Here is a 14,238-nt window from a genome sequence, read left to right as displayed (position 1 = left end):
ATAATAGAGTTAGATAATACATAATACTAAACTATATTAATTTATTGATAAATTTTGTTTTATAAACAAAAATGATTTAGTATATAAAATAAAACCCGCACGGTTGTGCGGGTCGAGATCTAGTTTTCTTTATTTATGGAGACAAAAATTTCCATTTTGGTTATATATTTTCGATTCAGAAGATTTTCAAGGAAGTCTTCTATTAGACGACTTCCTGGAAGTTTTCTACCTCTAAATATGCTACTCGCACAGAAGTCTTCTAGACCTTAAATTTATACCCTTAACTTAAATAACTAACTAAATAGAAAAAATTCACCTACTAAACTTAAAATAAACTTTGAAAGTGTTTAATATACACAAAACTAAACACATAGAGATCAAATTTTAATTTTCCAAAAAAAAATGTTTAGCTTCCAAAATCTAACCCTAAAAATACAAACAATACTACAACATATGCTACCAAACCCAAAACCAAAGAATACAATGTCTCACTACATTCACTAATCTGTGTTGAAAACTTTTCAAGTTTACTATATCTTAATTTATATCATTTACAAATGATTACAATTACATGATTTCAATTTTTTCCCATCAAAATATTTTTTTTTAATATATAAAAACGTTTTAAGTTCTATAATATGAGAAGACTTCCTTGAAGTTTTCTCGCAGAAGACTTCCACGCAGAAGACTTCCAGAAGATTTCTAGAAGACTTTTAGGGGTATATTCGTAAAAATACATTCTGTTTTTTTGTTTGGTCATAAGGAGGTACTTGTAATTTCACTAGCTTTTTAGGTTAGTTTTACATTTGATCAAGTTGGAGTATACCTTTGTGTTTAAAATCAAGTTTTGGATCATATTTGGCAATTTCCCCTTATTTTTCAAACATTTTTAAAAAAATTGTTCGGTTTTCGGTGCGGGTTGGATTTGATATTGGTATTCGGATATAACATTTTAAGAACTGTTCCAATATATAAGTCATGTCTAATAGAGTATGAGACTTTGATTTTCAGGTCGATTCCAAGTCGGAATTTTTGGGTACAAATATTCTTGACTAATTCTGTTAAGTACCTTATAAGAAAATATAATATGTTTCAAATTTGGAAAAATTGCCAAAAGAGAACAAAAAAACAACATAGTTGTCCATATGGTATAAATCCATTTTTTACCATTTTTTCTCCTTTTTACTCTTTCTATATGTTAAAATTAATGAAATAAATAGTTTTAAGAATCAAAAAAATTATTAAAAATATAAACAATTAATAAAACACCCATTTACCCAAACACATATTTTTTTTTGGTTGAAAAACATAATAAATAATTTTTTCAAACTACGTTCTACTAAAAGTAGAATTCCTCTTCTACATAAAACGGGTGAGTAGAAAATGAATTCTAGAATGAACATATCCATCTACTTTTTTTAGAACGTACAACCTACTTTTTACTATAATTCTAAATATGGGGAATACGAATTCTACTATTTTAATGATTGCTACTTTTATTTAGAAAGATGTTTCTACTTTTATGGAGTATTCTAAATTATCAGGAATGCAAAATCTAAACCATACACGAACGTCTACAGAGTGTAGAAATTACATTCTGGAATTTTGTTATGTTCTGCACAGTGTAGAAGATGCTTTTTACGGATAAAAAAACTGTTTTTCGAAAATTAAGGAATTTGCAGTTTTAAAAATATTCTAAGAATATTCTAACTTCCTAAAACGTGTTTTGATTGATTTGCTTCATGAAAAATCAAAAACAAAACAATTTTGAATGTTCTTCTTCACCAATCTATGATTTCCCCATGATTTCTCTATATTTTGTCTTGTGATTTTCACAAACTCTTGTTCTATGATGCATATCTATACAACATGTGGTGTTTGGGAGTTTGGCGCAACCACGGGATGGGTTTTTTCGGCTGATGAGAAAGGGGCTAGGCTACTGTTATTGGAATCAAGTTCTACCTTAGAGGTTTTTAAAAGAATGGTTTTGGAGGATTTTGATATGGAAGAAGATAGCTTACCCGATTTGGAGTTGAGTTATTTACCTACTGAGTTGATCAATACATCAACATGTCCACCTGTGATCATTGCAAATGATCGACAGCTTCAGAATTTTGTTGGTTTTGTTCAAAAGTGTGTTTCTACTCGATTGTGTGTAACATCTAAAGCCAAAGTTGAGAATCTGAACTTTGAAGCTCAACACGATTTCAGAGAAAGAGAGTGGCGGAGAGGCAGAGAGAAGCGGAGAGTAGTGGAGAGGCGGAGAGAAGGGGAGAGGCGGAGAGAAGCGGAGAGTTGGCGAGAGGCGGAGAGAGGCAGAGAGAGGCGGAGAGACGGAGAGAAGCGGAGAGACGGAGAGAAGCGGAGAGACGGAGAGGTGGAGAGAGAAGCACTGAAATCTCCTTTGTGTTTGTCTAGAGAGAAAGAGATCCAGAGAAAAGTATTAGAACAAGAAGGAGAAAGGAACAAACTTTATGACTGAAATTGGATGGAGAACTTTGGTGTTTACCTTCGGTATGTAGGAGAAGAGAAAGGGGTTCCACCGGTGGCTACAGTCGTAGTTGATTTCACCGGAGAAAACACAAAGGAGAAGACAAAATCGCCATCTTGATCGCCGTGGAAGAGAGAGTCGGAGAGATCGATGTTAGGGTTACGGGAGTTAGGGGAAGTTAAATGTTTAGATCCCTTTTTTCTTTTTTCTTTTTCAATTTTTTCCCCTTTTGGCAACTATATTAAACCAACCTTTTTCCATTTTTTTTTAAAATCCAATTAATTATGTTTAATGTGATTAATCAAAGGTTACTTTTGGCATTATGGGAAACATTATACTATAGGGACAACTTAAGGTTGAATTTATACCATAGGGACAACTAGGTTGTTTTTTTGTTCTCTTTTGGCAATTTTCCCTTCAAATTTTAGAAATAAAGTTTAAAAATAATTTCTAAAATGCATATGGCACAAATGTATAGTTATCTAACTTGACATTTTTAATATAGTTACCAAAACTTATATTAAATTAAATTAATATTAAACACAAATATGATTACGAAAAATAACACAAATATAAAAATTAAATTTCTCAAGAAAAAATAAAACAAAAGAATATATTCGAATCTAGTGATATTTATTAATTCAAAAATTGGCACATGTAAGAGCTCCGGCCAATGTTATCTAAATATGGCGGTTTAGAAAATAATGGTATATTACTAAATATGATTTTGTTCTTAGATTCAAATATTTCTTAACATTGAGTGAATAGTTAATTAGTTTGTTGAAAAAATGCGAATAATTAGGAGTCAAATAAAAAAAATCTATTATTAATGTAAAATAAAGTTCAAATAGATTTCATTATTAAGATGTACTCTCGTAAAGTATAGATCACTTTAGTGGATGCGGCTGGGCTTGGATGGACAGTAGGGGGAGCATTCAACTTATGGGGACAAAGAATTTCATTCGACGCGAATCAGCCTTGTACTCGGAGGTAGAAGCACTCCGATGAGCAATGGAGAATATGTTTCAACATTCGACATGTCATACTTTTGGGACAGACTGTAAGGAGCTGATTGAAATGATAAAAGAATCTCATGCTTGACCAAGCTTTGCGACGGAATTGGAGAGGATAGAGACGCTACTGATATGCTTCCCAGATTTCAACATCATTCAGGTTCCACGAGCGCGTAATCAGCTTTCAGATTTTTTAGCTAAAACTGCTAGATCCTTCTATAGGGAGTTACTTTTTATTGGTTGTTCTATTCTGTTCTGGTTACCACACCTCAAGTTTGAGTAATAGAATGACCGTTTGACGCCAAAAAAAAAAAAGAAGTATAGATCATGTTTTGTTATGTAGTTTAGATTGGATTTATTGTGCTTTCAAAATATTACCATAATTAGATTGTCCTTGTAAACAAAATTCAATTGTACAAATTTTCATTTAACTTAAATAAGTAATAAAATGAAAGTGGCATGTCATTGTGAATAACTCTAAAAAGCAAGGACAGAATCCTAATAGGGATTATGATTTAATAGTATAGATTAACAAAATTTGATGGCCCAAATCTCTAATTATATTCATATCTATTATGAGGCAAATTTAAACTAATTAAAATGTAAATTGGTTATAATTTGAACCAAATTATTAGCAAAATAAATTACACAAAGGAATTATAAAATTGTTAATTTAACAACATAAAATAGATATTATACAACTAAAATCTCCATTAAAACTAAACAACATTCAATTAATTTATAAAAAAAATTAACCAATTTAAAATAAAATCCACGATATTGCATGATCTAGTTAATATTAGTAAAAACAAAAGATACATCATTTTCTACAACAAACAAAAACATATAAATATGTGCATCATTTACTTAAATTGTTGTAAAATATTTACATCATCACTTTCATAATCATTTTAGGTGATGCAAATTTTGGTTGCATCATTGATAAATTAATAATGCACATATATAAAATAAGTGATGCAGACAACTTTTTGTAGTAAAACAAGAACATGGAACGATTATAGATACAAAAGATATGAGTTCAGATTCCTAGACTATCTCTTACGTATTCCCACAATGGATAATATAACGGAAGTCGGAATCATGCTTCATCCAGTGAATGCATCTATCTTGCTTTTTTTTCACAGCCCTTTTCATTTGTGTTCTTTGTGTCTCTGTTAGGCACCCTGATATTGTATTGAAAAGTTCAGCCATGTCCAGAGAAGTGTCATTTGCGTAGTTGTAAATGATCTTTGGCAATAGAATCCATGTCTCCTTTTCAAATCCAACACTTGTTTGTATGAAACTGTCTCTTGCTTGCCTAAGTTCTTGGAGTATTCCTTCCGCTGTATAAACTCGAACCTGGTGAAACCATTACAATACTTCTTCAAATGGCTAACTCGGTTGAGAGAAGATAAAATGGAGATAAAGAAGTCCGTGGTTTTAGTACCATTGGATCAGTTAACGTTCCAGTTGAAAGGGCAAAATGAAGAAGTGGCTCGGCATACTCCAACGCATATGTGTGACTCCTACTTGTCTTTGAACTCCTAGCCGGTGAAAACAACGTCCATACACGCTATCATGACCAAACATAAAACGTTTAAAAACGTTAAATTTTACACATTGAACTGTGGACAGTTAAAGATGAATGTGTAAATTATGCCTTGATTATTCTAACAATAGGTTCACAAATAAAACAATTTTAGAAAATATGGCAAATTTCTCAAATTTTCTCTTATATTAGGTCATTTTTTCTCAGATATTTTTGCAAATGAGAAATTCAATTCTAGTCTGTTTTTATTTTACTTACATTTTTGGCCATCAGCCTTTACAATTAGCAAGAGAATCAATACAATTAAGGGAAAATTGTCAAAATGGAACAAAAATTTAGCATGGTTGTCCTTTTGGTATAAAACCAATTTTGTCCATTTTGTCTCCCTTTTACCCTTTTCCTTTATGAATTTAATGAAATAAATAGTTTAATGAATCAAAAAAATATTAAAAATATAAACAATTAACAAAACAGCGATATACACAAACACATATATTTTTTTGGTTGAAAAACTTGATAAATAAAATTTTAAAATTTTGTTCTACTAAAAGTAGAACTCGTCTTCTACGGAAAATGGGTTAGTAGAAAACGAATTCTTAAATAAACAAGTCCATCTACCTTTTTTAGAACGAAAAATCTACTTTTAATTAAAATTCTAAATATGAGGAATGCGAATTCTACTAATTATAAAGATATCTACTTTTCTCTCAAATGCAGTTTCTACTTTTATGAAGTATTCTAAAATTTAGGGAATGCAAAATCTAAGTACAACACGTACGTCTACATGAGGTAGAAATTGCATTCAAGATTTTTGTCATGGTTCTACTCATTGTAGAAAAGGTGCCTTATACGGATAAGAAAACCTGTTTTTTCGAAAATTAAGGAAGTTTCTGCTAAGAAAATATTCTAAAAATATTCTAACTTCCTAAAACGTGTTTTGATCGATTTAGTTTGCCAAAATATATAAAAAAAACAATTTTTCCTTTTCTTCTTCGTCAACATATGATTTCTCCATAGTTTGTCTTGTGATTTTCACAAACTCTTGTTCTATGATGCATATATATACAACATGTGGTGTTTGGGAATTTGGTTCAACCACTGGATGAATTTTTTTGGCTGATGACAAAGGGGGTAGGCTACTGTTATTGGAATCAAGTTCTACATTAGAAGATTTTAAAAGAATGGTTGTGGAGGATTTTGATATGGAAGAAGATTAGGGTTAGTAGGGATATTTGGTTTCGTACTTCAATGTCTTTTGTTCATTTTTTTAAAAATTGTTTTTACATTTCTTTTGCCTTCAAAACATTTTATTTTTATCTTTTTCATTAAACTTTTAAAAATTGTTTTAATATATGTTTAATTTGATTAATAAAAGGTTAGTTTTGGCATTATGGAAAATATTATACTATAGGGACAACTTAGTGATGGTATTATACTAAGGGGACAACCATCCTAAAATTTTGTTCCGTTTTGGCAATTTTCTCTACAATTAAAAACTGTAGTCTTTTTATTACATCCCCTTGGTTTTCAAAATATTTAGCCATTGCTTTTAATTTTTATGTGATATAATTTATTTAAAGAAAACAACTTGTCTTTCCTAAGATTACTACACGATCAGAACCACTGTATCTACTTACTCTACTTACAAGATTCAGTCAATATTTGACTAATATTTTTTTCCAACAAATTTTCTTATTCAAGCTTATTTGAATAAATATAACACTCTATTATTTACTACATACGAATATGATGCTTACGCTGGACCATCCTATAAAATAGTCTACTTTTATTTACTACATCGTTTTATATAAAGTATAAAAACATTAATTCATCTTACTCTTACATTTAATCTCCTAAATATTTATATCATATCTTATGAATCTCTATATAATATTAAACAACCTTATTGTAAAAATACGTTTGATTCTTCTTTAATATAATATAATGTAATCTAAATTATTCGAAATTATCCAAAAATGAAAATAAAACTAAACAAATTGAACTCAATTTTTTTACCAAGTTCCTAACATTGTTATTTGAACCAAACCAAAAAACTAAAATAGCCAACCCTAAACCAAACCCAAATTAATAAACAATCTAACGGTTCCTATATTTTTCAGACTCAAAACCGAAATTTACAACTGAAGTCGTTTTCATTGAAACAAAGTAACAAAATATAAAGCAAATGTAGACAAACAATTGAAGTCGTAATCAACTTACTGTTGGTGAATAGCTTGCACGAATTCCTAAAATAGAACTCTGGACATCGTATACGTTTACCCACTCCCCACCTATGTTAAATGCTGCCTAAACAGGTTTTAACGTAAATGATATCACAGATGATCAACGATCTAACACAATAAACTTTATATATTAACGAAAATGATCCATATCTCAAACCATTAAGACCTTTGTGCTTGTTATATCTTCACCAGTCCCATATAGTATATACGCCTGTAAGAGCACACCTCTTAAGCTTGTAATGATAACTAAATGTACTGAAAATATATTTCTCTACTCGTAATTGCTAATTTTCTTACGTGCATCACCAGAGCATTATGAATATTGATCCAGAATGCAAGCTTCTCCTCCCGAGCCATACTTGTTGGATCAACTTTCTCAAGCTTTTGAACCAATGATCTGCGTTTAGTCAGTTAAAAATAAATAAATAGTCATGATCTGCGTTTAGTCAGAATGCAAGTTTAAAATCTATGTAAATCAAGTATTTCTTTCTTTTCTTTTTTTACAGCGCAATCTCACCTGAATTTCTGAAGAAAACTCTCTACGGACTTCAAATTGACCTCATTTAGGCAAAGTGTATTGATAACAACTCCAAGTTCTTCTCCATATTTTTCATTCTTGACAAATCTCCTTTGTCCCTTGTCTGAGAGTTTGATGATTATTACACAGATAAGTCTCACAATCTCTTCAGAGAGTTTATTGGAACTGAGAGTGTTAAGACCAAGAAGATCTGCCAAACTCGGGTTGCTGAACTCTGATCTTTGTTTATTGTCCTGAAACGTTCACAATCATAGAATAATATTATTGAAAGCAAGCTGCAACTACATCAATATGTGTATCTTCCAATTAAGATCATTCACCGATTCAGACAACGGTTTGACGCTAGACGAGAGAGATGTATCAGACACAGAAGTGACTCTGTCATTTTGAAATTTAGTCGTGTTTGGCTTTGGTGGAGGAAGCGCAGAATCATCTCGTAACATGAATGCATGCAAATGATCTCCAAACGATGTTCTGTAGAGCGAGAGAAGGTACCGCTCTAACTGTAAGATCTCTTTCTCAAGCTCGGCTATCTCTTCCTTCAGTTCTTCGCTAGACTGCAAAATTCAGAGCCCATAATTAGACCTAACATTTCAACTAATGAGGTTTACAAAACTCGTTCGAATCTGTAAGTTGACCTTAGGCTTTGAGAAACCGAAGCTGCACTTGGCCTTCTCCACATCCCAGAGAGGAGATTTCTTTAAATACCAAAAAACAAACATATCTATCAAAAGATCAAAAGTAAATGAACTATTAGAAATAGGAACTTACCGATATGGTTCGAGAAGACCCATTTTGACATTCACTGCCACAATTAATTAGAAAACATTTAATATCAATGCAAATTATTTATTGTTGATTGACCTCGTTATGGAAGTACCTTGGAGTGCTTAGCTGAGAAGAAGATGACGAAGATGTAAGGGAAGAAGCTGAAAAGAAAAAGAGGCGATCACTGTTTGAAGGCATTCTCTTGCTACAGAATTTTGTCTTTAAACCCGCTAATTAAAATCTGCTTGAATCTAAACAAATAATAATGAGGTTAGTGATTGGTATGGGGGGAGAGAAGATGCTATAAAAAGCAGGAATTTAGAGAGATGCTAAGATGAAAATGCGAGTGATTGGGTTTGGTATCTAACAGAACCACATAAAGAGGCGATCACTGTTTGAAGGCATTCTTTTTTTTCCAAGTTTTATTAATTAATTAAGTGATTGGGAAACAATAACAATAGTAGTTTCAGAAAAAAACAACAATGAAAATAGTAGACGAAGTAAAAACATGTCGCCTACCAAACAACAAACACCCAATTTACAAATTATTTTTTTTTCCCGAAAAAATATCTTTTCTTTTTGTGCAAAAGTACAAAAGAGGGTGACCTATTCCTCACACAATAATAATATAAGCAAAAACAGACAACAGAAAAAAAAAAAGAAACAAATAGAAAAAAACTTAGACAGACAAACAAAGTCAATATGCTACTCTTTCCGTTAGAGCATCTCCCAAAAAAAATTATATTTGAACTTTCTAAACTTTAAATTTAATATTTGAATGTATTCTCTCCAAATTTGCAGCTTTGAATTCAACCTCTAAAGTTTTTTATTTTGCATTATATTATTCACTATGATCATAGTTAACTGAACTAACAAAAACTATCACCATTTTCGACTCAATGTTGCGGAACTTCGCAAAGCCCGATTCTAATTCTCGTATGATTTGGTCGTTAACGAAACTCTAACGAGCGCATCAACAACGTGAGGGAGGATTCCAATTCTCCGTTCTAAGTTTATGTTCTTGTTTCTTTTTATTGTTGGTTTTAAGAAAATGATCAAGTGCACTTCATATATTGTTGAAAGCTCTATCAAATGTGTATGAGTAGCAGTTTTCGACTCAACATGATAGAATCTCGTAAAACTTGATTACGTCCTTTGTATAAATGGAACATTTACGAAAGCATTGAGACAAAGTGAGGAAGAGCGGTCGACAACTCGAGGAAAAGTGAAGTGGAAGAAGAGGAAGAAGCAGCAAGGTCATGCTGTCATGTGGGCGACGAAGGGCTCAGCTCTTCAAATTGCGGGCGAACTGGTCCTGTTCTAGCCCTTTGTTTTCCATTGATCATTTTTTACGATCTTGTTTGATTTTCCGAAAGTCGTCAAATTGTGTTTTGAGTTTTATTTGCGAGAGTTATTTTGCAGATGTTGTCAATTTTGTTCTCCGAAAGTTGTATCGTAAAATACTTTTGTTACGAATGATTTCAGTAAAATGTTGTCCTGTTCAATTTTACGAAAGATGTTTCGTAAAATGTAGTTGAGTTTAACTTAACAAAATTTGTTTCGTAAAATGTTGTCAAGTTTAATTTTACGAAAGCTGTTTCGTAAAATGTTGTAGAGTTTAATTTTACTAAAGTTGTTTTGTAAAGTGTTGTAAAGTTTAATTTTATGAAAGTTATTTCGTAAAGTGTTGCCGATTTTATGAAAGTTGTTTCGTAAAATGTTGTTGAGTTTCATTTTATGAAATTGTTTCACAAAATGTTGTCGAGTTTAATTTGCGAAAGCTGTTTCATAAAATATTTTTGGGTTTAATTGTATGAAAGTTATTCTGTGAAATGTTGCCGGGTTTAATTCTATGAAATTGTTCTGTAAAATGTTATCGATTTTGGTTTTATGGAAGTTTTATTGGAAGACATTATCGAATTTGGATTTACAAAAGATGTAAAACTCACATTTTTCGGGTACTATGTGAATTTGGTTTCCGATTTTATATCGGAAGCTCAAGCTGTGATGGGCTTTATTATCATGATTAGAACTTAATCAGATTTTTTATAGTTTCTGTTGGATTGACCCGAGAGAGTTTTGAGTACTTTTTTTTCAGTAAGCGTAGTAAGAAAATATTGAGAGATTGCATAATATGTTGCTACAGAAGCGGCACTTGAATGTTTCCAAAGTCTTATGTTTCAGAAGACTATCTAGTAGTGAGGGTAGTGATCTCCCATTTTTCTTTGTTTACGTCTTCGACAGTGGCATTAAGGTTTTGAGAGATTCTAGATATATTAAGTTTGTTTTTCCAAAGGTTTTTCGGAAGAACTACAGCAGTGAAGGATGCGTACCCGATTTGTTGTGCTTCCTTTGCCGTGAGTAATCCAGTGTTTCTCCGTGTTTTGAAGAGAGCGAGTTTTATTTTTCCAAGGACTTTTACGGAAACGGTTTTTGGTTGAATTCCTTCTCGCGTCAAGATCTCTCTAGCTCGGTAACGAGACGATTTTGTGGGGTTATATAGATCCTATCATTGCCCTTTTCTGTGAGTGGTATTGCACTCTCGTTAGCAACAGCCAACATCTTTCAGGTTTAGTGTTCGGTGATCTCAAGTAAGAGAATCCCCCCCCCCTTTCTTTCTAGCGCCCAAATTGTAGGAACCAAATTTCGCACAGTCAAATTTTATAATGGAAGAAAGCGTAGCTTCCCTTGGAGTTCCAGATTTTCTGCATAACCACATAAACACACAAAAAATAAAAAAGACGAAAATAGATGCGAAAAGGTTTTTATTGATTTCGGACTGAACCTTATGAATGGCTGCCTTTGTACCCCTTTAGAGGATCAAGCCAAACATAGTTCAGTTTACAAAGAGTTGAACAAGAGATGGAAATGCTTTCGCAAAGTTTGTCTAATAATCGAGTGCAATCAATAGAAAAGAAAGTGTGTCGAAAATAAAGCCTAGGTTTCTAAGTTCAGAGTTTCTGTAGCAAAAAATGTACTTTTTTCTTCTCTTCCTCGCCTCTATTTATATACTCCTCTAGGGTCGTCCTAGTTTCTTTTTACCGGCAGATTGTCATCTTCCTTTTCCTCCTATCTTGCCTTATTTTTCGGAAATTGAGTTTATCCTTCTCGAATACATTATCCTCTTTGTGGATCCTAAAACCCACACTAGGTATTTGGTAATGATTGTTTGTAAAAAATAAGAAAAAAAAATAATGTGCGCAACGATATCCTCAGAACACAACGATGTAACCAAATTCCGGTTGACAAAAATGGACTTTATTGATGGAGACTAATTGAAATACAAAGTTTACAATTAATGGAATATTAATGACTGAGAGCTAAGAAAAAAGTGTTGAGAGGGAGAGATTGAGGCCGAGGTCGAGTGTGTAGTGTGTCTAGGGTTAAGAATGTCTGTCTTCACTCTTTGATATCCTCCTTCTTTATTTTCTTCTTTCTTGGTCTCCTTAATTGCTTCCGAAGATCGCGGAAAATCGTTCGACCTGGCCGAGCTTGCTTATCCTTATGGCATTAGACCATAAAACTCCTGATCTATGCTGATGGTTTTTGCGTTAGTATAATTATCGGTCTGGCCCTAATTCGAGGAGCTGTTTCTTGAGCCTCTTCTAGCTTACCCGTGGTCGTCATCACTCTTTCTTTCCATTATCCTCTCCAAGTGAAAAAATCTTCGTTGACATTGGCCGTTTCAAATCCTAAGTCGTAAGTGGGAAGTGTCTTATTTTAGGCAATTTCAGACCGTTTTACGACTTACGCGATTTTTATAATTTTTTTTTGGAAAAATCGTCAGTTTGCACGAAGTTGCAGTTTTTTGTGTCGTTGGTCTATGAAATGATAGTAGTCATTTTTTTGTCGAAAATCTTCTGTGTTCAAGTTAACCATTTCCAACTTGACTTTTGGTTACGAAAAAAAGGGTTCATTGTTTTCTACGTAATATGTCAACGGAAACTTCGATTGTGATGAAACAAAAAACGTATCAGACATAATTCACATAAGAAAATGATGAATAAAGAGGCACTACAAGAAAAATGAGTTTTGATAACAGTCCAGTATAGCTTTTTTTCTTTTCTGCTAGGTTGGCATATCCATTGGATTTAAATAATAAATGATCCATTGGATTTATAGATAGTATAAATTTAATAGATATAATTTAATATTATAATACTATACCTCCATATGTTAAATATTTGTCGATGTTAGCTTTTAAAATTATAAAAAAAAAAATTAAATAACAAAAATTATATTATCTAACAGTGATTAATCTTTACTACCTTAAATCCATGAAATTTTTTTTTAAACTATATAGTTTATTTTAAAAATTAAACAAAAACTAAATGTTTAATTATTTACTCGATAATATAAATCTATGAAGCGAAAAGTTTAATTTTTTAAAAACTTTCTAAATTTGTGAAATGTTACAATATTTTTGAATATGACAATAAAACAATATTTTACTAATCTTTATATATATAGTTACGATTTTAATAATAAAATAATAATCCGAAAATGTATATATAGAAGAAGATACAAATACATGTAAAAATTTGAAACAATCTATTCAATGAAAAAAATACACCGTAAGCTTATTATGTTTTAAAAATTGATAGACACACATATATTATAATATATACCAAATTAGAATTGAAAACAAAATGTTTATATAAAAATAAATGAAAAAAAAAACCTGCGCGGTTGCGCGGGTCGAGATCTAGTTAATATATTAATGTATGAATTGTTTTGACTACAAGACTTAATACAATTTTATATAAATATGAAAATATATTTGTGTATAGTTTTATATTCAAAACAATATATTATATAATGTTTTAAATATAATCATCGCTACATAGTTGGTTAGTCGTTAATAACAAATATGGTTAATAGTTTGTTAGTCGTTAAATTTTGTGTTAGAGGGATATATCGATCACTAACGACCACTGATACTGTTAACAGCGACTTAACTGCTACATGAAAAACGAATCATAAAGAAAAAATCTAAAAAAAATATAAATCTAATTGTTAATAAAAATCTAGTTAGGGGTTAACAAACAAATTAATTAATATATGTCCAAGCAGGTAATTATTATTAATAGTTAACAATGCAATTAGTGCTAAGAATATGAGTTATATGCTACAAGAAATTTGTTTGTCACCATAAAAAATTCATTAATCTCTTTCTCTTCCTTATCTCATTTTTATTAACAATTTTTCAAAATTTTGAATCTTCTCTCTTACTCATTCTTTGGTATACATCAACTAATAAAGCATGTACCACACAACAAAGAAGGTGTATCAAATAACAAATCATTTAACAAACCAACATATTAAATCACATCATGTATCAATTCATTTGTCAGCTAACAAACCAAGTATAAAAGTATACAAGTTGACAAACCATTTATCAAGTACTTAATCAGCTACATAAATCATGTATCAATTAACAACGAGTCTTTTATATTAAACAACGAATCAATGTACGAATACATTTATCAGATAACAAATTTTTTTATCAGCTAACAGACCATATATCAGCTGGCAAAACATACAACATGTTTCGTTAGCTGATACATGGTTTGTTAGCTGATATACGATTTGTTACCATGTATAATAAAGAAAAAAGTAACCCCTATCAATTCATG

General features: G+C 31.3%; 1 protein-coding gene across 2 annotated transcripts; it reads right to left on the bottom strand.

Annotated features, from left to right (window-relative positions):
• Window positions 1-4,339: 4,339 nt before the first annotated feature.
• BNAC08G05180D lies at window positions 4,340-10,310 on the bottom strand. Of its 2 annotated transcripts, none has more exons than XM_048766183.1 (10): window positions 8,715-10,310; window positions 8,606-8,639; window positions 8,473-8,532; window positions 8,155-8,391; window positions 7,814-8,067; window positions 7,594-7,693; window positions 7,454-7,507; window positions 7,274-7,360; window positions 4,952-5,077; window positions 4,340-4,863 (listed from the first exon to the last, which is right to left on the bottom strand). In XM_048766183.1, exons 1-10 carry the CDS (start codon window positions 8,798-8,800, stop codon window positions 4,564-4,566), a joined length of 1,338 nt encoding a protein of 445 aa, XP_048622140.1. In that variant the 5' UTR covers window positions 8,801-10,310; the 3' UTR covers window positions 4,340-4,563. The 2 variants fall into 2 exon arrangements, with proteins under 2 accessions (XP_048622140.1, XP_013740997.1); XM_013885543.3 differs by having other exon boundaries at window positions 7,463-7,507; window positions 8,715-10,305.
• Between the last annotated feature and the right edge of the window lie 3,928 nt (window positions 10,311-14,238).

The sequence above is a fragment of the Brassica napus genome, chromosome C8 (genome assembly GCF_020379485.1).
Source record: "Brassica napus cultivar Da-Ae chromosome C8, Da-Ae, whole genome shotgun sequence".
Lineage (NCBI taxonomy): Eukaryota > Viridiplantae > Streptophyta > Magnoliopsida > Brassicales > Brassicaceae > Brassica > Brassica napus.
The sequence above is the reverse complement of the archived record's forward strand: the minus strand, read 5'-3'. Positions and strand labels throughout refer to the sequence as shown.